Source organism: Mycetomoellerius zeteki, unplaced genomic scaffold (assembly GCF_001594055.1).
Source record: "Mycetomoellerius zeteki isolate Tzet28-1 unplaced genomic scaffold, Tzet1.0 scaffold31, whole genome shotgun sequence".
NCBI lineage: Eukaryota > Metazoa > Arthropoda > Insecta > Hymenoptera > Formicidae > Mycetomoellerius > Mycetomoellerius zeteki.
The window spans coordinates 3,721,029-3,744,345 of record NW_017257294.1 but is presented as its reverse complement, the minus strand read 5'-3'; the positions used below and the strand labels follow the sequence as shown (position 1 = coordinate 3,744,345).

Below are 23,317 nucleotides of genomic sequence, written 5' to 3'. Positions count from 1 at the left end.
TTGTACATGTTGTGTGTCATTCCCTTACTTCAAAGGTAACACAATTTAAAAAATGTGATTTTCGAGTTATTTAGTATAAATAAGATACATGTAAGTAAAAATTACTCTATCGATTATCAAAAATAAACTAATTTAATTTCACAGTCCGTCCACCAAATAATAAGTATTGTTCTAAAGATTTTCAAACAAATCATAATACTTTCTACAAAGATGGCACATTTTGAATTGTATTGTTTTTGTAAATAAAAAGGAGAGTCTATAATCTACAGAGAACATTTAGAATTACGACAATTTTGATCAAAATTTAAAAAAGTTGTTTTATTTTTAATTTAGTCATTTTAACTGATCAAGATAAATATGAACTGTTGGTGATATTTCAACTTATGTCACTTTTGATAAATTGTTCCGAATTTGTTGTAATTTTTTGTAGGAGATTAAAATCGTCACAGCTAAAAAAGAGTGCTTTTTTTCGCAAGGGTTGCGAAAATGACATTTGATTATATTTCAATAATTTTCTGTCTAGTTAAAAAATAGTTTTCTTCCTTTTCTGAAAAACTTAATTTATTGAGCTAAATGTGTCACTTTTGAAGTAAAGGAACAATTTCAATTATAATAAAATCAGAGAACAGTGCAAGTAGACGTTCCAACATAAATCAATTAAGTAAATCTATTTTCAGTCAAACCGGATCTTAGTGCTTAAACATTTCAGAGTGAATTTATATACATGTCCAATTCTGTAAACCGCAGATCTAAGTTTCTAGGTTGAGGTAATATCTTTTGCAACAAATTAAATTATTTACAGTTCTTAAGATACTTAAATTAACATCAAATTATTAATATCCTTTATTAAGCTTGTGAGCATCAAAATTATTAAATCGCTCGTCAATTTAACATGTGATATTACTATTCTAGTTCTATTCATGACTGCGTTTTAAGATCGAAAAAAATTTCGACGTGCAATTTGCAGAATTGGATATATCTGTGATAAATTCACTCCAGCTGAAATATTTAAGCACTAAGATCTACTCTAATCGAAAATCGAGTTATTTCTAGCTCCTAATCGATTTATTCTCGTCTAATACGAATTATAATTGTTCCAGCATGAAACGAGATATATGTAGGCATCTCGTCCTTTAATCGTGTACTGTGAATGCAAAACTAGAATTCAGCGAAGATAGATTCGAGGACACGTATCTTCGCAAATTGAGATTCATGCGATCAACCTACCTACGTGTCCGAGCAGCAAAGGAGTGGGCGTCCTACGGATTTCGCAAGGTCGTGCGACAAGAGCCAACAATGTCCCTAATGTCAGCCGAATAACGATACGCGTAACAAACCGCATTCATTCAACGGCAAAAAAAAACCTTTCGGTCGACAAATTGAATCCGTAGGTCTCAGGGCATGCGGCCGTCCCAACCGCGTACGGAAGGAGGTGCGGAATAAAATCGTAGGTTTTCGGGAAGGAGGGGTGGGGGAGGGGGAGACCTGTCCGCGTGTGTGCGTGGCCCGGTCGCGAGGTGTGCGAACCGTTGGAGAAGCGAGCGTCAGGAGGGAAGACGAGAAAACGAGATCGCGCGCGGCTTCCCGGTGGAAACGGGATAAATCCACGCGAGACGCAGGGAAGAGCGCGAAGGAGCGAAGAGCTCACTTCCCCGCGGGAAGGGCGGGTGAGAGGGAGTGGAAGCTGCGAGCATCGCCGGCGCGCGATGGTGGGGATAAAAGGGCGGTCGCGCAGGCGCGACTTGCGACAGAACTGCTTCGCGCGGCGACGCTCAGTCTCGTCCGTCGCAATCCAGTGCAGATATACGTGCAATTACCCTGTCAACAGTGCTTAAAATCCTTGGTTCGTGCTTGTGCTGCATTTCGTCGGCACACACGGTGATCGATAACGGACGCCGTCGAGCCTGTCGTCGATCGTCGACGCGTCGTGATCGACGCGCGTAAGGACAAAAAAAAAAACTAATAAAAGTGTGGCAGCCGCGGGAGAAAGTTTCGGAAGCACGCGGCGCGCGCGAAGAGATAAATCTGACGTGATTTGAATTTCAACCGCTCTGAATCGTCGCGAAAGAGCGGAGGGGACCGTTCGGCGTGAAGTTTGACGCGAGTCTCTCGGACGGTGAACCCCGGTGGCGCGCGTCAGTCCGGCTGGAACGCGCGAGACGAGTGGTAGCGTCGAAGACGTCGCCCGGGTGCGTTCACCGGTTTCGTCATCGCGAGCGAGTGGTACGAGTCAACAGGAAGAAGGAAAGAGCGTGCCGTGTGCGAAACGAGCAGATGTGCCGGGTAATTTCACCTAGTTGCGTTCACGCGACCTAACTGCCGGCGTGAGTGGTGGATTGTCAGTGTGTCTGTGAGTCGCGAGACCGCGAGTGGTTTGGTCACCGAGGGACCGCTGGAGCTTCCGTACACACCGTCGAGATGAAGACTTGCCACCTGTGGCTAGAAGCGGCCGTCGCTCTCCTGACGATAGCAGGTAAGTGACCTGCGTGTATTGGGACGAGATATTGAAGAACATTCAGGATATTGAAAAACGATTTGTCCCTCGTAACTTTTACTTTATACATTCGGAGGTGTTTGTGTGTGAGTGAGCGAGTGAGTGTGTGTGTGTGTGTGTATACGTGTGTACGTGGGTGTGCGGTAACCCTTAATTAAATGCTCGAAATTGAGCTATTCATTAAGACTCGGTTCCACCAATGTAAGATTAATTTTAATCTCGGTTTTATTTGCTGTTTATCTCTAATTCTGAGAATTAAAAAGTTCTTGGGATTCTATTCTCTAAAAGTGAATTAGTGTATTATGACTGATTACATCAGTTATAAGTGTAGCACTGAAGTCATCAGCGAATATTTACTGTTTTTCAATAATAAACACTGATTCACTTTAGAGGTTATAATTTTCTGCAGATTCAATCTGTAGAAACCATAACTTCTCAAAATGAATCAGTGTATTATTACTGAAAAACAGTAAATATTCGCTGATATTACAGTTATAAGTGTAGCACTGAAGTCAATGATAATACACTGATTCACTTTTAGAGAGTAAAATTAAGAAGTTCTAATTTTAATTCTTAGAAAAAGATAAAGAGAAAATCGAACCGAAATTAAAGTTAATCTTCATTGGTGGAACCGAGTTTAAACACTCTTTATTCACAGCAAGAATTTGCGTCCTTCTTTAGTGCGAAAATCAAAACGTCTAAATTATCGATGTAAAGTTTCGTCGTCTAGTGATATACGTTCCCATACGGACGTGATTGGCTGTACTTAGTAAAAAAAAAAAACAGCTTTGGGACTGTTGTGAAATTGTTTACTGATTAATCTTGCTCTGTTTCTCATTGGATTTCTAGTAAATGTATAAACCAATCACACTTATGCACGTTTTTACCAATATAGATTAATTTCAATCTCGGTTCAACTAATTCTTTATCTTTTTTTAGTTCTGAGAATTGCAAAAACATGAAGAGTAAGTTGAATCGAGATTAAAGTTAATCTATATTGGTAGAAATGGATATTGAAGAATTTTAAAATGATTGCTTTTTCTACGCAGCCGATAAAAGGTTGCGTAACAAGAAACGTAAAAACGCATAAGAAAATTCCTTTCACGTAACCGCGCAACGAAGTACATTCCATAATGTTTAAATGAAGAGAATAAATGCAATTCTTTTGGATCAAAGTTTCTTAACTACATACATTGCATCTTCGATGAATATCATGAATTATAACATATTCATACTTATTTTATAATCTGCAATATACATATAATTTCGCAAGACGATAAGAGCTTTTATCATCTCGGTGTATTTCCGTGAAGTGGAATCATCATAAATTTTATTCTAGTGATATCAGAAGAGCGGATGTGAAATGATATATATTAGGAATTGATAGGAATTCATTGATAAAGACTGACGACCATGTTAAAGGAAAATATCGTTATGAAATAGTACTTTCCAAAGAAAAAAAATTGGCTTTGGAAATCGCGAAGAAACATTATTAAAATCCGTTATAAAACTGCATTTCCTTTATACAAAAATGTTCATTGTCATGAGGACATAATAAATACTTCCTTTTTCTCTTTTGGGACGGCAACTCGCCAAAAAGCCGCGGTGCTTCGCGCTTTTAGACTCAGCTGGTTAGAATTGAAAAACGAGGTGACGATTGTCACCCCATAATGCATGTGTAAAAGTCTCCCTTCGTAAAATAGCTCCCCCGCTGGTTACATCGTCGCGTTTCAACGCTCATCGCGCCGCACGATGCCAGAGGCAAAGACATCCGTGGCTGGACCACGCGCGAAAACGACGACGACTCGTTCGTATTCTGCGAATAACACACGTTTTTTATATATTTCTTTCACAATGTTTTCCGTTGTCGGTGAGTAGGAAAACGAGTTGGATAACAAGTCGTGATGGAGATAATTATTGTATCGAATTCGCGTCTTTCGTGAGAATGTAGGGTTACCGTAGAACTGGAAATCAGGGAATTGTGTCAGGGAAATTGAAAATGGTCCGGAAAATCAGGAAAAAGTCAGAGAATTTTGTAAAAATTTTCTAGAAAATTAAAATTCTTGACTTTAAAGAATTTAAATATTCAATATACATTACACTTACCTACACAGTTTCTGAATACTATCAACTTAATTAAAAATACAAGCAACGTTAGTAGCATTAACAGTAGTAGTAATTTACATTATTATATTATTATTATATTATAAATTGATCTCTCAAATCATTTAACGATTTCCAAACAAAACGTAGATATAATTTTAAAATAAATTATTGAAAATAAAAATTATTAAAAGTCAGAGAAAATCATGAAATTTTATCTGAAAATCAAGGAAAAGTTATGGAATTTTAGATTGAAGAATTTGTGACAACGTTGTAATAGGATTAACAAAATTGTATTAGATTTAATGTGTGTTATTGTATATTCCATACTTCTAAAAAAAAATCGCGCTTCGTTTATAACAACAATTATGAAATAATTTAAATTTACATGCGAGCAAAGCTTTATCCTCGAAAACGACGGTTTTCTCTTCCACAAAAAGAGCATGCCAATTAGAGCAACTTGGGGAAAAAGAGTTGATCTTTTCGTTCTGTGATCCATAAAGCTATTTTTTTGTTTACCGAGATAAATTTGCTGCAATTACGGTATATTGTTTATACCTCAAAATAACAATCGTTGCACGTTAACTGATACCGAAATAACGGTGGAACAAATTGGTAGCATGAAGTTTGAATCGATTGTTTTTTGAAGTTTTCCATTGGTAATCCTTTACGAACTGTTTACATGTACTAGTCTTTTAACAATATAAGTATTTATGTTACTTTCTATTTTCATATAGTGTTGCATTTATAGTGCATTTTGCGTGCGAAATTGTTTCAGTTACAAGGATTAGTGCCATGGGTTTCTGAGAAAAACTTGCATAATTATCATATTTTAGGATTACTTTTCCCGTAAAGGGCCATATTCCGTATGCAAAGAAACAGCTTCACAAATTTTCTTCTTTTTTTTAAGTTAAATCTTCTGCAATATTAATACTTATAAGACAAAAAAAATAGAGTATCTAGATTACCATAATGTTAATTTGAAGTCAGTAATGAACATGATGTACATACATTAATAAGTTGTAAAAGTAAGTCTCTATATTTTGAAGTCATCTATTTGATGGGGCACAAAAGATTTTCTTACGCGTTTTTACACTTTATCGTACGACATCTTTTATTCATACCCGAGAACGTATCATCACGACGAATTTGCACCGATAACTCAGACATTTTGGTGTTAAAGAAGAGCGTAAGTTCTTGTCGGAGAGAGATAGAGAGAGAGAGAGAGAGAGAGAGAGAGAGAGAGAGAGAGAGAAAGTATTTAATCGATGGCTCAATTTCGAGCATTTAATTAAGGGTCTGCATCGTGCTTAATTCAATGTCTCTATCGTCGCGCCGCGGACGATTTCTAGACGCTATCGGTGGTATCTCGTTTCCCTTTGCGTGGAAATTCAAATGCGCAGGACGATCCCTTCACCCTCCACGGCGACCCCTTTTCCCGCGCCACTCACAGTAGCTTGATTACAGTCGCGAAACTCCATTGTCACTCTTGCGCAAACTCATTTGATTTCTCTCGACGCTTTTTCGACGATTGCTATGTTTGCTGGGAAGGAGGAGAGAACGAAGGGACCGAAACGGGGAACACGAGGATGAACGTTTGGGAGAATCGACGAATCTCTCAGTAAATTTACAGCTTTTAGAGTAACGAAATAGTTAGTTTTTTATGATCGGCTAATTTAACAGTCTGGTCTCTTTGCTACGAAAGCAAATTCTTGACGTCCGGTTGATATAATGAGCATGAAGTAAGCTTCAAGGCCTGTGTGACTCTAAAATAATATAAGACACAGGCATTTATTTCTCCTTATTTTAATGTAAAAAAAAAATATATATAGGTTTATTGTAGTCTAATTAAAAATTGCGGTTGAATATATTTCCGCTTTTGATCTAATTTTGATGAGTAAAGTCTGCATTTCATTTTGGAAAAAAGATAATTTCTTTGTGAATTAAAAAGTGTACGTATACATATATTTCATAACTTTTGCTTTTAATATCAAAGGAAAAATAGCAAAATGAAAACAATATCTGTGTTATCAGAAAAAGTTGAGGATACTTTTTATATAAAACAAACTTTATATATGAAAACTTTATATATATTAAAGCAAACGAATAAACTTTTCTAATGCTTCCCCAGAAAAAAGAAATGTGACAATATTTTATATAATAATAATAATTTATGTATTGTATAGAAAAATAACTTATATAAAATTATAATTTATATAATGAATTAATTATTGCATAAGTTCGTATAAAATGATAAATAAATAATATTAGTTGCTTGTTCTAATACTTTTGGCTTCCACGAGTACTTTTCTTTCTATATAGATGTGTTTCGTGAGTTGTCTCCGTGTCTATATCCAATCTTGAAATGCCAATTGTTATCTTGTATCTGCTACTTGTTCTATTATCTAACATGAAGAGTGCTTTATACTAAATCTTTCATGATACATCCATAAGACTTTTTCTTGACAGTTATAGGTGTTTTTATTTTATCATGTTTATCATACAGATATATGTATACTGCAGACTATTCAAGCCTTACAGTATGCATGTTAAATAAAGTAATTCGTTTAAATTTACGATGGAAGTAAGAGTAATTCTCGGCTTGCACAATTAGTGAGTTAAAAAACTACCCACGAGTTGAAAAGAGATGAAAATCCGTAAACTGGAGGCGCGCGCTCAACAAGGGATCGCCAACATTTAATGTGAGAGAATTACGCTTGTACTCGTTCCGTACGAATTTATTTACACGCCTAGCTGTCGCGAACGCATTAGCCGCCCGAATCGAGAACTACGTGTATGGAGTTTAATTACAATTTTGATGAGGGCGGCGTTAAGCTAGGAATATCACGACCGAGTGCTCTGTATAGACATGCGCACACACAAACTGATCTACCGAGACGGTAGATACGCGGTTGCAGCATTAGGCGGTTCACAGTTGACGTTCTCGTATAGGACAAGTGGCTTAATTAATTATAGACTTACAAGACTTACGATGCATTTTTATTGTATCGAGACCGCCAACTGAACGTGGATGCGTCGCGACGTTAGGATGATTTGGAGCGTATCGAGCGAATTTCGGTTCTTACCTTCCGAAAACTTTGTGCAGTTACTTAGGCTTAGCTCGAATGCGCCTCGCGACTTGTCTTTAGTACTGACAGGTGTTTGAAGCTGGTCTACGCGTGTATCGGAGGTGAAATTACCGTTGTCGTGAGTAGTCATAATTGAGAGACTGTGTTTGCCACGAGCGAGCGACCAGGAATATTATTCGTGGAGATGACTCGAAGTTTAGCGCTGGAAAAAGCAAGCCAGATGCAAACTTTCATTGCAATCGCGAATATCTCGAAGACTCGGAGAGATGTAATTTAATTTTTTAATTAAACAGTAAAGGAGTTACGTGGAAATATTTCCAGTTGGCAAAATACGAAATTTTAATAGCCTTTCATTTGTAAAAATGAAATAATATTAATATTGAGATTTTTTTTAATGCACTCTATTTGTTCTCGCAGACTACTTATCTTAATTACTCAGATGAGATTCTGTTTTGCGGTGGGTGTGTAAATTATAATGGTATAATAGTGATTCATCACACATTATTACTATACTGGATAATATTAATGTTAATCATCAGATATTAAGGAGGCAAATCATTGTCTGATGAGTACTTGCATTAGTTTCATGTTTGTCTGCCAGTCTCTTTTTATAAATTTCTTTAACTAATTTTCTCTTACAATATTACATTTTAATTAAAAAGGTTTCTCATATATACGTAGATAATTATTTATATCTTCGATATAATTTAAAACCAAAAAAATAGTAAGATATTTTTATTCTTGATAAAGAAAGTTTTAATTTATATTAATCATTACAGTATATAAAATATGCAGTTTTCCTGCACAACTGTTACGTTATGGACTCTGGCATTTTTTGTCGCGTCCATGATAATGTCGTTCTTACTAAGTTCGGTGATATTAATCTTAATCATTATAACTATGATGTCCGGTAATTATTCATATTAACTTGATTCATGATCAATTGTATTTTGCAATTAGTCGACAACAACTTTTCTCATTCGTGAGTTTTTATTATTGTAATTTAAGAAAAAAATATAAAATAATAAAGAAACGCAAGAGTGATTGTCAAATATTTAAAGTAGTTAATTATTTAAAACTTGTTTCCTTAATTATTGTGTTTACTGTCGTATATAAACCCAGTATTATTATTGAGAATACAGAATCCTAATAGTGCGAATGGCGTTCCGTCCTGTTCTGTGCGTGTCGCACGATGATAACATCGTTGCTGTCAGACTCGCTAATATTAATCTTAATCATTGGCTTCTGTGGCAGTAACTACCGTGTCCGGTGATTATCCACATTAGCTTGGTTTGTCATGTACCATTTGTATTTGGCGAACGTTGTACTTGCACAAATTAGTGCGTAGTGTGTTAAATCCTTTTTTTCTCTTCGGAACAGATATATAAAATATCGTTTGAAATTTCCATTAAATTGCAAATACGCACACGTTGTATAGTACAATATCAACGTCCATTTATTCATCGTACATTTATCGTATTTTTAAAAGTTTAATCAAGCAAATCGTGATAAACTTTACTTTTTTTTCTACATTTTTTTCCTATCTTGTTTGCGTGCACGTGTTCGTTATGCAAGGTTTACGTATATCTATTAGAAGACACGTACGTTAAAAATATTTATAAAAGATATAAAGCTTTACTACTTTATAGATATAAAAAATGCTTTATATTAAGATAAACTGAGATAATGAGATCATAATAATTAAAATGAAAACATCAGAAATCTGTTGTAATGAAAATTCTTTCTTTTAATTCTTCTTTGATATCGAATATTATTAGTTATATTAATGATATTTTTAATTTTCTTGGGTTTCATATTTTTAGTTACATTGACTATATTATTGAAAAATCTGCGTATTAATGAAATTCGCGGAATATATATCCTTTAATTCCGTATATTGTTACCATAAAAATTTACAATGTAAAAAAAAGTAATATTCTCTAGTCAATGCTTTTCGCGACTGTATTATAAGCTCCACATTTTTCCATCAGTCTGAAACTTTCGGAATGCTATTAATTGTTTTTTCTAGTCGAGTACCGTAATGAACTTTATAATCCCCTGTGCTCGAATAAGGACGCATATAAACTTTGTTTTAAATACTTCGCTTGCAAAAAGAATCCCAAGGTTGTTTCATCATCAAAACTCGGTTTCGGCTTACTGGTTAAGTATATTGCGGTGTTTCATTTTTAGAGAGACCGCTTAATAATAAAACGAGATACTATCTCCAACGAATCCGTTTTTTACGATTTCAGCTATCAGTTTTTATATATTACATTATATGCATATGTATATATAATACATTCTCGTAATAAGAAATATGAATATTTTAATGCTGAGAAAGACATGTATGAATAAAATGATTACATATTATTTATTTTCTACTTGTGTATGTGAAAATCCAAGAAAAAAGGGACAGAGAAAATATCACTCATCATAAATCTAATTACATTCTAAACGAATAAAGGAGGATAGCTTCATTTCTTTTTCTGTCTACTATAGTATAATAATAAGAATTAAATTATTAATAAGAATTTCTTGTTACATCATGCTATAAATTAAGTTGCAATTTCAAAAAGCAAAAGCGATTCACCATGCTTACAACTAAAAATTCGTATATGTGAAATGCCGTCATTGCTGCAACATAACCTAACCTAACCTAATCATTGTACTATGATTCAAACAATCACATAAATAGTTGCTCCATATTTTGCTATTTAATCTCGTTGGCATTACCAAATTTCTGTGCAGATCAACCACATACTGTGTATGAATTATTGTGTGGGAATATTGTCTACATCTTCTCTAGATTCGTTCAAATTTGGCATTGAAGTGAATCAAAAGTGAATCGTGTTGAGCCGTTTTAATACGCGAGATTACCTTTTCATCATGGATATACAAAGCTCACGAGATCGGATCGACATAGCGGTCAAGGGTTTTAATTGGAACACGTTCAATGATATCAGGGTACGGGATACAGTTTACGCGGAAATCGCTGTTTCCCCGAAAACCGATTCCCGGTTCAATTCCTTCCGGAAACTGCAGCGCAGTCCGGCACTTCCGAGAGACTTCCGCGATATCCGTACAATGTCAATCTTTGATCGTAAAAGTATAAGTTATCTCGTTAAACTCCGGAGAATATTCTCCAATAACTAGAAAACTCCTCTTTGAAACTCGTACAGTCAAGGACTGCTTTCCTGCTCGAGATTAAGGGCGGTGGCTTTTTGTAACTGGAACGTTCATTCCACCTGGCTATCCGGCTATCCAGTTGAAAGAAATGCCTTTGCACGTACCCATCCACCTACCCACCTACATATATCCTGCGGGAGGAAGGAGAACGAGGTGTCACTGTCCTTCGAGTAGCGGACAGTATGACCGTCTACCGGAACTCCGGAGAGTTGTAATTTCATCTCGCATTAACCGAGGAAAGACCTCGCGGGATGTGGTGAATACGTCTTATGGTTTCTTTTACGCGACGTTACCAAGGCGGGGGAGGGAAAGAAGGATGGAAAGGCTTTGAATGAACCTCGCAATTTCCATTGCAGCGTAATTGCGCGTCTCGCCCACGACATAATGATCACGATGATAGCAGCGTCAACGTTGCGTTTTTTAAAAATGTGCCTGAAATATAAGGTCTTGTTTAAAAGGATATGTCGGATTTAGTAACTTATACGCAGATTGTACAATTATAAACTGCAAATTTTTATATACGGAAAAAATGATTTTGCTGAAGTATCTAAAAGTTTAGCTGGATATACATAGATTTGAAAATAATTTTGTTTGGACCATCAAAATAATTATATAGGATGTTCAAACTAGTTGCCAGAATATTAAACTTTCTGCAACATTGTCATTAACGCTTAGTAGTCTTACGTATAATATTTTAATGGTTCAAAATTATTTTCAGACCTGTATCTAGTTAAATTTTTAGATACTTCAGCAAAATTGTTTTTTCCGTGTATATTAAATATTACTCACTAATGATTAGTAGACAGATAGTAATAACAGGATTATTATTTTGGTTTCAGAAAAATGTAAGAAGAATTGATTGTTCATGTAATCTGAGATACAATTATTCCGAAAGAGATCTTCTATATCACATTAAGAATATTAAGATATATATTGCCAGGTTTTTTTTTAATTAGTTATTTTAGTGACTCTCCTTGAATTTAGACTCTAATTTTTGAGAGTTTCGTCAAACCGCAAAAAGAAACTATCGTAGACAGATACAGTGCGACGTGCACAAAGAAACAAAGGGTTTGTCAATTTTCGTCTTTATTCCTGAGGGAAAGGCTTGGACTTGTAGGAGCGAAAGTAGCGGAAGGGAAGGAAAGACGAAAAGGAGGTTGGTGGAGAAGAAACACGGAACTGTAGCGCAATGAGTCTTTGGAGACTCGTGCCAGGTAAACGTCTAGAGTCTGTCGAAGCTCCGAAGCGAAAAGAGACACTCGGCGGGAAGAATCGAGGTTTTATATATAGGTACAGGGCGATTTATCTCTCTAACGGCCGATTGACAAGAATTCTCGTTATCGCGAACAAACCGTTTTGGTGAGAGCCTATCGAAAGCTGTAGACTGGACAGTTGGACGATGCTTGTTAACTTTTAATATAATTTGATATTATATTGTTATATATACACATTCTCGTATATTACACATTTCCAATTAGCTACAAGAGCGTGCTTAATTTGGTACTTAATAATTACTCTTTTTTACATACATTTTGTAATGCGTGAATATCATTGCCGTGTTTATTAGATATAATTAGCGCACTATCAGTATTTCAGTTTTTCTTAATCTAAATATATTTTTAATGTCAATGAATATTTTTTTCTAAACATAATCGTATACATTGATAGCTTTACGTTATATTAGTACAATATGTTATAATTTATTTTATTCATAATATGTTTTATATACATACATATATGATTCTTTCAAAGACTCATGTTTAATAATAATTAATAGCAGAGTTTCTATTATATGCTAAATGTAGGAAACATTTAATGATACGTAAGTAATAGCAAACAATAAGTATCATATGACGCTCGTGGTTACATTATGACTTTAATGCCAAGATGAGTAAAGATTAACAGAACTTACGAACTTGTATCGCGCTCGCGGACGTAATGCTGTTGGCTAGTAGCCGAAGTTACCGTTGCTAACCCCGACGAAGTACAGGAGTCTCATTTACAATTCAGTAAGCTTTGTAATATTCGTATATGGCATAATGGATTCAGCTCGAAGCAGTCGCGCTATCGTTACCGAGAGCGTGTCATGCACACGCCTACTAAAATTAACACAGTGGTACTTATAATTTATACCGCATGGATTGCAATTGCAGATGGAGACATAATAAACGACTAAGTAATATCTTTACAAGACGTTCTTCGATATTTATGCACTTCAGTTTTATCCACTACTAATATATTCTCAGTTACGTTACGGTACATAAGTTCAAGATGAATATTGTCATAATCGGTCGCGTCTCCAACTTTCCGCGCGCATGAACAAAAAGTTTTTTTTTTCTTAAGACAACTTCTGAAACTTTTAAATGACTTTCCGTGGTTCTTCTCGTTTCACGTTAAATTACCCATGATTTCAGAGATGTTTGCGCGCATAAATTTCCCCTGCATTGACTTGGCAAACCATACGCGTAGACGTAATTTAGAATGTAGCAGTTTCCACATTATGAATCTCAAAACAGTAATGAAACAATGATAAGAATAACATATCATTCCATAAATGCATAGTTTAAGAAAAATATCTTATTTTTTTTATACAATCAAATTACTATCTTCTTTTATGAAACATGCGAAATACTTGATGTAAATATTTTGAATAGATAAGACACGGTTTAAAGATCGAGAACTTTCAATCGTTTTAGATCGGTTGAACAATATTTTGTTCAAGAAAATAATCGCATAGTTTAAACTAACTGTAATTATATAATTTTCATAGATCTATATTATAATTTTTTTAAATTGTCTTTTTTTATGGAAATTATATGTATAATAATAATATATGATATTATTTATATATATTTTTTGTTATTTATATTGATGAAAGCAAATTTTGAGAGATTAGATACGTTTTTTTTTATACTAATAATGATGATATAAGGAATACATTTATTTTTCCAATTTGTTCTAATTTTAAAAAGTTTAATATACGAATTTCAATTGGAACTTCAACTATTAAGCTCTTTAGAAAGTATAGTTGTAGAAAGTGCTATAATCATAATATAGTCTCCCGTTTGCAAAAAATATTCAAGTTGAGGTATTCGCGAGATTTTTGCGAACGTGTCAGACGAAACACGCAACGAGTGCGCGCAAGTGGAACCAAGAGGATTGTAAAGAGACGAGTGCGAGACCGACGGAAAAAAAAGAAAGATCTCGGGTATAATTTTAGCGACATGCGTAAACGTAAAGAGATGGCATACGCCGAGAGGGTGAAGATGGTTTAATAATATACACACCGTCCAGCTGGCGCGAATACGATAATAAACGGTGCGACATATATGAGTGCGAGGGCTGATACGACGCGAAGTGGATTGATGTAATTATTATCGTTACAATCGTTGAGGGAAGTAAGAGAAGAATGCGACTCCCCTTTCCCCTGATTTAAAAGGATACAGAATACAATGGATTCAAGGGAATACAATTCTTGTAATAAAAAACGTTTCTAATCCAATAGCTAGAGTTAATTTGCCATCCTTCGTATAAATTAGTTATTCGAGATATAAGAAGATAATTTGATGAATACAACTTACTTTCCAAGAGAAATTTTATAGCGTTATTATTTAACACTAGAACCATGGATCTAAATTAACTCAATCGTGATTCAAGGTAAATTTGACTTTTTACGAAGAGAGGTTGTCATCATAAAAGTAAAATTACTTATAATTAATTATGATTATTTCTGCAAAATCACAAAAATCTAAAGCTCAATGTGCAAATCGAAATTAACTGGAAGAGAAAAACTATCAGATGGATAAAAAATGACACAGCCGCGGTTCTAATATTAATCAGATATCAAGATTAAAATTTATATTTAATATTTATATTACCGTCAAATATTTGACCTTATGAATCTGCACGAATCGCAAGATTTTTTTCGTGTGCGATATTACATGTTCCATACTCATCAATCTTCGATGAGGACTTGCAGAGCATACCTTCTTGCTCTTTTCGAGACATCGCGTGACATTCGACCGCGCGCAAATATTGCAGCGATATAACGCCTGTGTCAGAATATTTCGTCGCGCGTTACGGCTCTTGCATATGTGTGTGCGTGTCCTGCAAAAATATTCCGCGAGCAAGACTTCAGTCTTCGGTACTTTATTGCCTCGCCGCGGTTCGTCCTAAGAATACAGTAGACGAACGCTGCGCGAAATTGCTCAAAACTCGCGGTGGCGAGAGAAACGCGCGGCATTACTGCGAATAATGTGTATCCTGGCCCGGTTTCTTTATCGTCACAAAAATTCGTCGCATCCGAGCATTACGCCGCGATGCTTGCAGAGATACATAGTTATGTAATTCTGTGAATGGAGGGTGTAAGAAGCTACCGAATATAAGACGAATATTGATAACACTGGAAGGTGCTAACTTCTCATAATATGAGTTGTTCTAAGTTAAAATTAGGGATGCACCGGATATCCGAAAAGTATTTGGTATTATCCGGCACTTTTTTACTATCCGATCGGATAGCCAGATATCATTAGTATCCGGGAATATATCCGGTTGAAACTTTATATCATTAAATTGTTGATTTGTTATTATACAAACGTTTTAGAAATAAGTATGCATATTCATAATGCCATATTAATATCTTATACTTTGTTGCAAAATTACAATTTTTTGTCTACAGCCTTTTTTTTTTTTAGAAGACAGTTTCCCGAAATCTGGTCGGATATCCGGAAAATGTCGGATATCCGACTCGAAGAAATTACCTTCTCAGATACCGGATATTCGATGTTACATTCCGGAGATTCGATATCCGGTATCCGATAATTTTACGATCCGATGCGCGCGCGCGCATCCCTAGTTAAAATAACAAATACATCAAGTCGTAAATGAAAAGCAGTTGTAAAGAAGAACTTTTCGAGAAATAAACTTCAGAGCAAATTGATAATAAAATCTCTTCACCAGAATTATTGTCGGTGCATTTCAGTTTCAGAATGTTAATTTGAGATTAAATTGCAAATTATTTATAAAAATTAAATATTAATTATATCAAATATTCGATTGTTATGAAAATATTAATAAAAATTGAAGGAAAAGTGTAATAGAAAAATTAATAAAATTGTAAACGTTTCGTATGAATTATTGTACAAAATAATCTTTATAGACAAAGTTACTTTTATTACATGAATATTCTTGTTTGTCGAGATATTCTTGAATATTGCTCGCGATATATGTATGTGATTCTCTCGTTAGGGAATACATCGACGTTGTTAGGTGCCGTTGAATTTCAAGGCAAGGCAATGTCGAAGAGATTCTAACACGGAGTATGCAGTAGGGTGAGTGCAGATTTCTTTTTTGCTGCGGAATAACTGCGAGAGAAATGTCGTGGTTGCTGCGGCAAAGCACGCAACCTCCACCCTAACGTTATCAAAATTCCAACTGTCTCTCCTTTCTCTTTTGTACCCATCCTCTATATACTCTCATATTCTCCCTTTCTCTCTCGTACCTGCTGATACTCTGCTACGAAACGTCCGTACGAGCATTTCCCATGGTACTCCACAAATAGAAAGACCGGGCGAGGGAGAGACTTTGTGCATAATTCGGCAAGAAATCCCATGAGACGGAGGAAACCGTTCGCGAGTAACGCGAGGTTTTCTTACCCTGCATGCGCTTTAATTAATCCCCTTTCAATTAAACGCCACGCCCTTCTTCATGCTGCGACAAAGTCCCAAAGGCACGGAAGCTAACGCCTGGGTCTGCAGTTAACACCTTCCTAAGGACGTGTAGATTCGAACAATCATGTCTGATTACCGGTCGTCTTTTGTTTAACGACGAGTCGAGCCTGTCTGACATGGTTGAGAAGCGTAATATTACTTACGAGACAATTATCACTTAATTATGTAATTAAATAATTTAAAAAGTTATTAAAGAATATTTTAAAGAAACATAAGTTTATATAGAACGTATCACAGATTAATATTTGGTATAACGAAATTTTATCTTTTTATTTATATTTATTGATATTTATATATTATAATTAATATTAATAATCCATTGCAATTTCTATGAATATATTCGATGCATTTGCGGAACTTAAGGTATTAAGTAATGTAGACAATAAATCTATTGCAGTAGTATATATTAATATTGCAGTAGTATATATTAATATTACTGATAAAGTTTTCGAGAGCTATATAATCGTGAACATATTAATTGTCAGCAGTAGATATATTGTACTTGTGTAGAACAAACGTACTGCTACGCTTGCTTCACGTTATTACGGGTGATATCAAGAGAACTTACAATCTCACCGTATGAGAAGAGACTCCTGTGATATAATACCCGCGATACTTGTCGTCGTACTTGAAAATCGGTGATTGTGCAACGTAGAATGAAATTCATTCTGTGTAAATTCGTACACGGAGAGTATAGATATCGTTTTCTTCAAAATTGGAACTAAATATTTCATAGTGATCAATATTTTTATTTACAAATTTTTAATTTCTTTTGGAATTAAGTATAAAAAATTAAGTAATAAAAATTAAACTTAATTAGATAACAAGATAATAAAATTTTGTATTTTCCATTTTATTTCAAATATACTTTATTTTAAAAGTTCTTGATTTTAATTAAAAGGTTTAATATTGAAAATTACAAACTTGCGGAAAAACGTAATATTGAATTTTAATTATAACAATATTTAGTTTATATAGAAGAATCTACAGAAAAAGTTGGAAGAGGCGTCGATAATTTTGGGGCGAAGTAAGCGGTTTTCCATGTCATAACGCGCAAATATTTTCACTATAAGTACAGCGTATCAAGTGTATGTTAAACTTACTATGTCATGTCTTAATTATGGATTCTTGGAGTTAACTATGGTTTAGCGAAAACTTTATGGAAGGCAATTATTAGTCTTAACTTCTCAATTTTCGACATTGAATTTCTTGGCAATTAGGCGTTGAATTAAATTTGTGTTTAACTTAAATACACTTGAAATTAACTAAAGAACGGGGCTATGCATTAACACATTTAAAAAAAAAACTAAAATTGTAGAACAATAACTATTTTTGGTAGTTGTTCTTTGTATAGTTATTCTTGGAATGGAAAAGGCTTCAGTAGGAATAACTTATATGTTCCACATATACCGAATGTATGTTCTATATTCTTGGCTATAATGAATTTGAACTCTCTATATATTTGACAATTCTCATATATCGACATTCATCAATTAGTGTATAAACGCACAAATATTTATTCAAATATTACGGTTTAATAGTCATAAAATCAAATTAATTAATATTTGCTCGCGAATATGTTATTGTGAAGCAATGAGTGTGATAATTTTGACAGATTTTGATAAAATTAAAGTACTTTTAATTATTTTTCAAGCGGATCGCCCGTATGTAATATTGATGGAAAATTATTGAGTGGTTATAAAACGAAAATGTCGGCTTTTCGGAAAAATTATTGAATGAGAAGATGTTGATCTATTTCTGAGAAATGTCTCGAAACTTTTCACATTTCGCAAGTTTTCTCGCGAAATATATCGTGAAAAATATTTGAACTTACGTCGAATTTGTATGAGAAAATAATTCATACGTGTCATTAATCATCGTGGCTTGCATTTTTGACAAAAGTAATAACAAATGATATCTACTGTGTGTGTGTGTGTGTGTGTGTGTGTGTGTGTGTGTGTGTGTGTGTGTGTATAATATATATATATGTATATATATATAGTCGGATATACTGTGTATGTGTATATGTGTGTGTGTATAGTCGGATTTAGCGTTGATTAGTGATACCACCTTCTTGCGAAATTCCGTTAATAAGTTCTGGATTGCACTCGTGTATTAGAAACTATTTCGTCGGTAATGCGAAGAACGATGGGAACAGTCCCCTGGGAGTAGGTACCTGCAATATAGAGAAATGGAATCCGAGTGGATAGTCACTGAGGCAGAAATAACTATACATGACTTAACAATTACTGGAATAAACCACGATATTTGTGAACGTCAATGTACATGTATAAGGAACTTTTGTTTACATCGCATTATAAAAGCAATAATTTCTCGATCGCTGCGAATCTCATGTCATTCATTTGTTATGGTGATCGCATTAATTATTCTGAATATAAATTATTCTAGAATATAAATAGTTATATAAGTATTTATTTATATTCTATATTACGAAACAACAAAAGACTAGAATTTAACGTTCAAAAAAATTGTACTTATAACAATCTATTTTATGATTACGTCGCAAATCAATTAATAGGTATTAATCGTGATGCTCTTAGTCCGTGATAGTAGAGAGAACGAACAGATGTATCTTCCAAGTATCTCAGCTCTTGTCGCGCGAAGGGTAGATTTCAAGTAAATTATCTATCCCTACGGTGTCGTGAGTCCGCATATCCCTCGTATAATTACTAGCTCTTTACGGAGCCAGGCGGTGTTTCGCACGTATTTCGTCATGTTTTCTTTAGGACTAATACCGTGTATATGTTTATATTAGAAAGGCTCATGTTGAATGCTTCTCTATATGATCTCCTATAGAAACATCGCCATTGAAGTGGTATCACCCCTAGCATATTCAATGCTGACTAATTGCTCACTTATAGTCGCGTTCAGTGACTTAATTGCTCTACCGGGGAATCTTTGAGATGTCGGGTTCGCGAAGTGCCGTAATGGTTGAATGCAGAAAATTTAGGCAGTTACAAACAAACTATATAATGTACGCAGCCACTACATGGCTGCTCCGAGACTAGTAGTTCGATCGCTCCCCAGTTGAGGGCATGAATCCACAACTGGAAATTTTGCTCGTGAAAGGTAATTGGACACAGTTATGCGAGGGAGAATCAACCAATGCAAATTGGAATCAAATACCTTTTCTCTTTCTCTCTCTCTCTCTCTTCCCGCTATTTTTCGATGATATAAAGTTCATTAGTTTGTAAATGCGAATGTAGATCGTGTAGGATTTTTTTATTATTTTTGACACAATAATATTGTGTCAAAAATTGTAAAAAAAAAACGATTTTAATATTCTTTTTTAAAGCGATTGCAATGAAGAATTTGTGGAATTTTTTTACTTAATTACGTCTCATTTTTGCTCGCGTATCTTTGTTTCGATTTTTTGTCGATAATAAATAGCAAAAACAATGAAATGTATGTTTAGCTTACGAGTTCTTAGATATCTGATAAATCATGCGGACCCTGAGATGAGTTAATGTTTGTTTCAGTTTTATTTAGCTGTTTTAGTCTATGCCGACAGTAGAACAGGCGGGAGCGTTGTGTGCAACGCGTGGGGTGAGCATTCGTTAATAAGAGCGCTCACTTTCACGGATGCCAGTGTCCACTAAGCGACTCTCTCATCGACCGCTCTTTAATAGCCCGCAGATATGTGTTTCACGTACATCGCTAGTGAGATACGAAGTAATTAAATGGACTTGAGCGCATTTACCGAACAATTAAGATTACAAGAGAATATTTTCTGCGAATCGCAGACGAGGCGTATCGGAAAGTATTGATTCTTTGACGTATCGCGCGGCATCGACGGAGTAATAAAATTAATTCAGGCACCCCCTCGACACGATTAACTACCAATTAATTTTAACGCAACACCTGCATCTATTTGTGCAATTATTTCACGTAATGGGCACGCTTCCTTCTTTATGCGCGGTAATAGCGCTTCCGAGTGAAGCACGGAGGCAATTAAATCCGGTTAACAAACTAACAATTAAACAATGCTCTACATTCACATATACGTACCATTGAATGCCGTTTCAGCTTCTATTTGTTATTCTGGAACATATAATGAGACTTGGTGTGCGATGCTTTACACGCGTCCGCGCCCGTCCTCGAACTGGGTTATAAATTTGTTTTCCAGATGTTCCTTGCGTCCAAACATAGATGCACGGGATACATTACGGAGCTATGCTGCAAACGAGAGATGTTGATTTATATATGCATTTTATTTACATTTATTATTGTATATTATATTTCTATTTATTGTTTCACATAAGCTATTTTGAATTATGTGCATGTGTGTGTACATAAAATTCATATTATTAAACTGAATTATGTAATAAGTTGTCGTAACAGTGTTACGAAATAGTATAATTTATGTATGATGAAGTTTGAGAATATTGAACTCCAAAAATATTGAAATATTGATTTTGGTTACAAATGTATTCAATTTCTCTCGGTTGTAGTTTAAACTAAATTATTAATTTACAATTTAATTTTATTTCTAACAGTTATTTATGGCAAAAAATCTATAATTTTTTTCAATACATATTAATAAACAAAACGTTCTTTTAATATTATTACTAATTTTTTAGATGCTTCAGTAGAATTCGATATCAGGATTGAAAATCCAGATACCCTTATTTTAAAAAAATATATTACTTGTCTATATATATATATATGAACTTATAAATTTCTCATATAAACAAATACGGATAAACAAATGTTTTTATTTCATCATAGTTATTTAAACAAATACGAATAAAAATATATTAATTTCTTATTTTTTATGTAAAGTTCATTGAAAGTTTATACGTTCAGATACAGTCGTTCAAAATTCATTAGTCGGGTTTGCTCGTATGGACCCACGCAAGCAGGAAAAATACTTCCTACTGTACATTTAGCGTCTGGTATCAATTACACAACGAATTATTGGGAACATGGTCCACGATCCATCTGACCAAGAACGTTTCACGGCCGAGATCCAACAGATGCGCACCGGCATCAAAGCTCGCCGTTCTCTTGGTCTGCTGCGCAACATACGACTGCGGAATAATTCAGATCCTGTCAAAAAAATGCGACGGATGTGAACTAATGTGAGAGCCGACACTGCCGTAATGTATGACGCCAGACATAGCAACTATCAATGTGACTAATGGCTAAAGAGCGTTAACAAATTCGCAAAACTATATCGGATAATATTATTTCGATATATACATTTTATTTACATATAAAATGTTTACCCATGTAATAGGTAAACATTAAAGTTAACAGTTGCACTTAATAAAGTTATTATTATTATTAATATAAATTTATTTAAAGAATATATGCGATATTTTATTCCTCAATGTTTTTTAATTTTGTTTTTTTTAATGAAAAATGATAATACATGGATTAGTATTTTACGCACGTTATATTTGTTTGTTGGATTATTATATCTTTGCTTTATTGTACAATCCGTCACGACGAAAAAGCTCACGGCAGATGATGTATGTACTTGAGTTTACGCTTATCTCTTGCAGCCACTTGTAAAATACTCGCAGGTGACACGTGATAACGGATGTGACTTCGTTCTTTCGGTCTTACATATCTATCGTGGGGTCGTGCAAAAAGGTGTTAGATTAAAAGAAACGGTGGTGGCAGCTGCAAAGAATCGATCGTAGGAGGGATTGTGTCGGACGCTCGATCGTCTCGGGAATAATTCATACGTCCCTTGTGAAATTTTTGAAGGAAACATTACGTGCTCCCGGTTTCGGGCCGTCTCACCCTCTTTGCAGGCGGGTAATTGATTTTCCTTGCTGCCTTAACACTCACGATTCAACGCGAACTTTTTACACTTCACCACAGCTTTTGGCATCGATCCGGACACGCTTCGCGAGTCAGACGGTTTAAAGTAGCCAGCAATATTCATTCAACTTTGCCTAAAAAAAGAAAGAGGAAGAAGCATTTATTGCCATACTAAGGCAAACCTTTTAAGATCCGATGCTAAAAAAATATATGTAAGATTAGAAAAAATTTCAAGTTACTTAAAATACCTGCACTGAAAGAAAAGATATGGCATAGCATCTTTAATTGGCTGTATAGCAGTCAATTTTTGGTTGTATTAGCCTATCGAAATCGTATATTGACGTTGCGGATAGGCTGACGCAACCAAAAATTGGTTGCTGCAACCAAACATTGGCTGTTGCAGCCAATTAAAAATGTTATACCATATTTTACCATCTAAATTGGTGCAGCAGCCAATCTTTTCTTTCAGTGTGTTATTATTTTATTCATTTAAATATTTGTAATCTAGCATAAATAGTTTCTGTATAATTTCAATATTTTTTGTAAAATGAAAAATTTTTATAAAATTTAAACTTTTTATTATTCAATATCTTAAAAAATAATGGACGAATATAATATTTTTCTTCTTTTTCGCTCTGTGCTTAAAACAAGAGAAGATATTAATCCACGTTTAGCAGCGGAGTGATTTAAAGAGTTAACTTTGAAAGTGCTGGAAAGTGGAGAAAGAGATTGGGTAAGAGAGTATGATGAGGCTGACAATCCTAGGACGATAAAATCCCGTGTTAGAATAATGGAAAGAAATAATTTAAAAAATTAGAAGAATTAAGCGGAAAGGTTATATCGTGATCTTTATCCATGCCACTCTAGGCGGATAGACTTGTGGATATTCTTGTGAGTGAAGTTACGCAGGATTCGTCCGGGGG

The 23,317-nt window shown here is 34.7% G+C and overlaps 1 protein-coding gene across 1 annotated transcript in view; it reads left to right on the top strand.

The window, feature by feature from the left end:
• The first annotated feature begins 1,772 nt into the window (after positions 1-1,772).
• LOC108724751 (platelet endothelial cell adhesion molecule) overlaps positions 1,773-23,317 on the top strand; it is a 155,252-nt gene continuing 133,707 nt past the window's right edge. Inside the window, exon 1 of the mRNA XM_018451349.1 lies at positions 1,773-2,473. Coding sequence (XP_018306851.1) covers positions 2,419-2,473 — 55 coding nt within the window. The 5' untranslated portion in view covers positions 1,773-2,418. The remainder of the gene's footprint in view (positions 2,474-23,317) is intronic.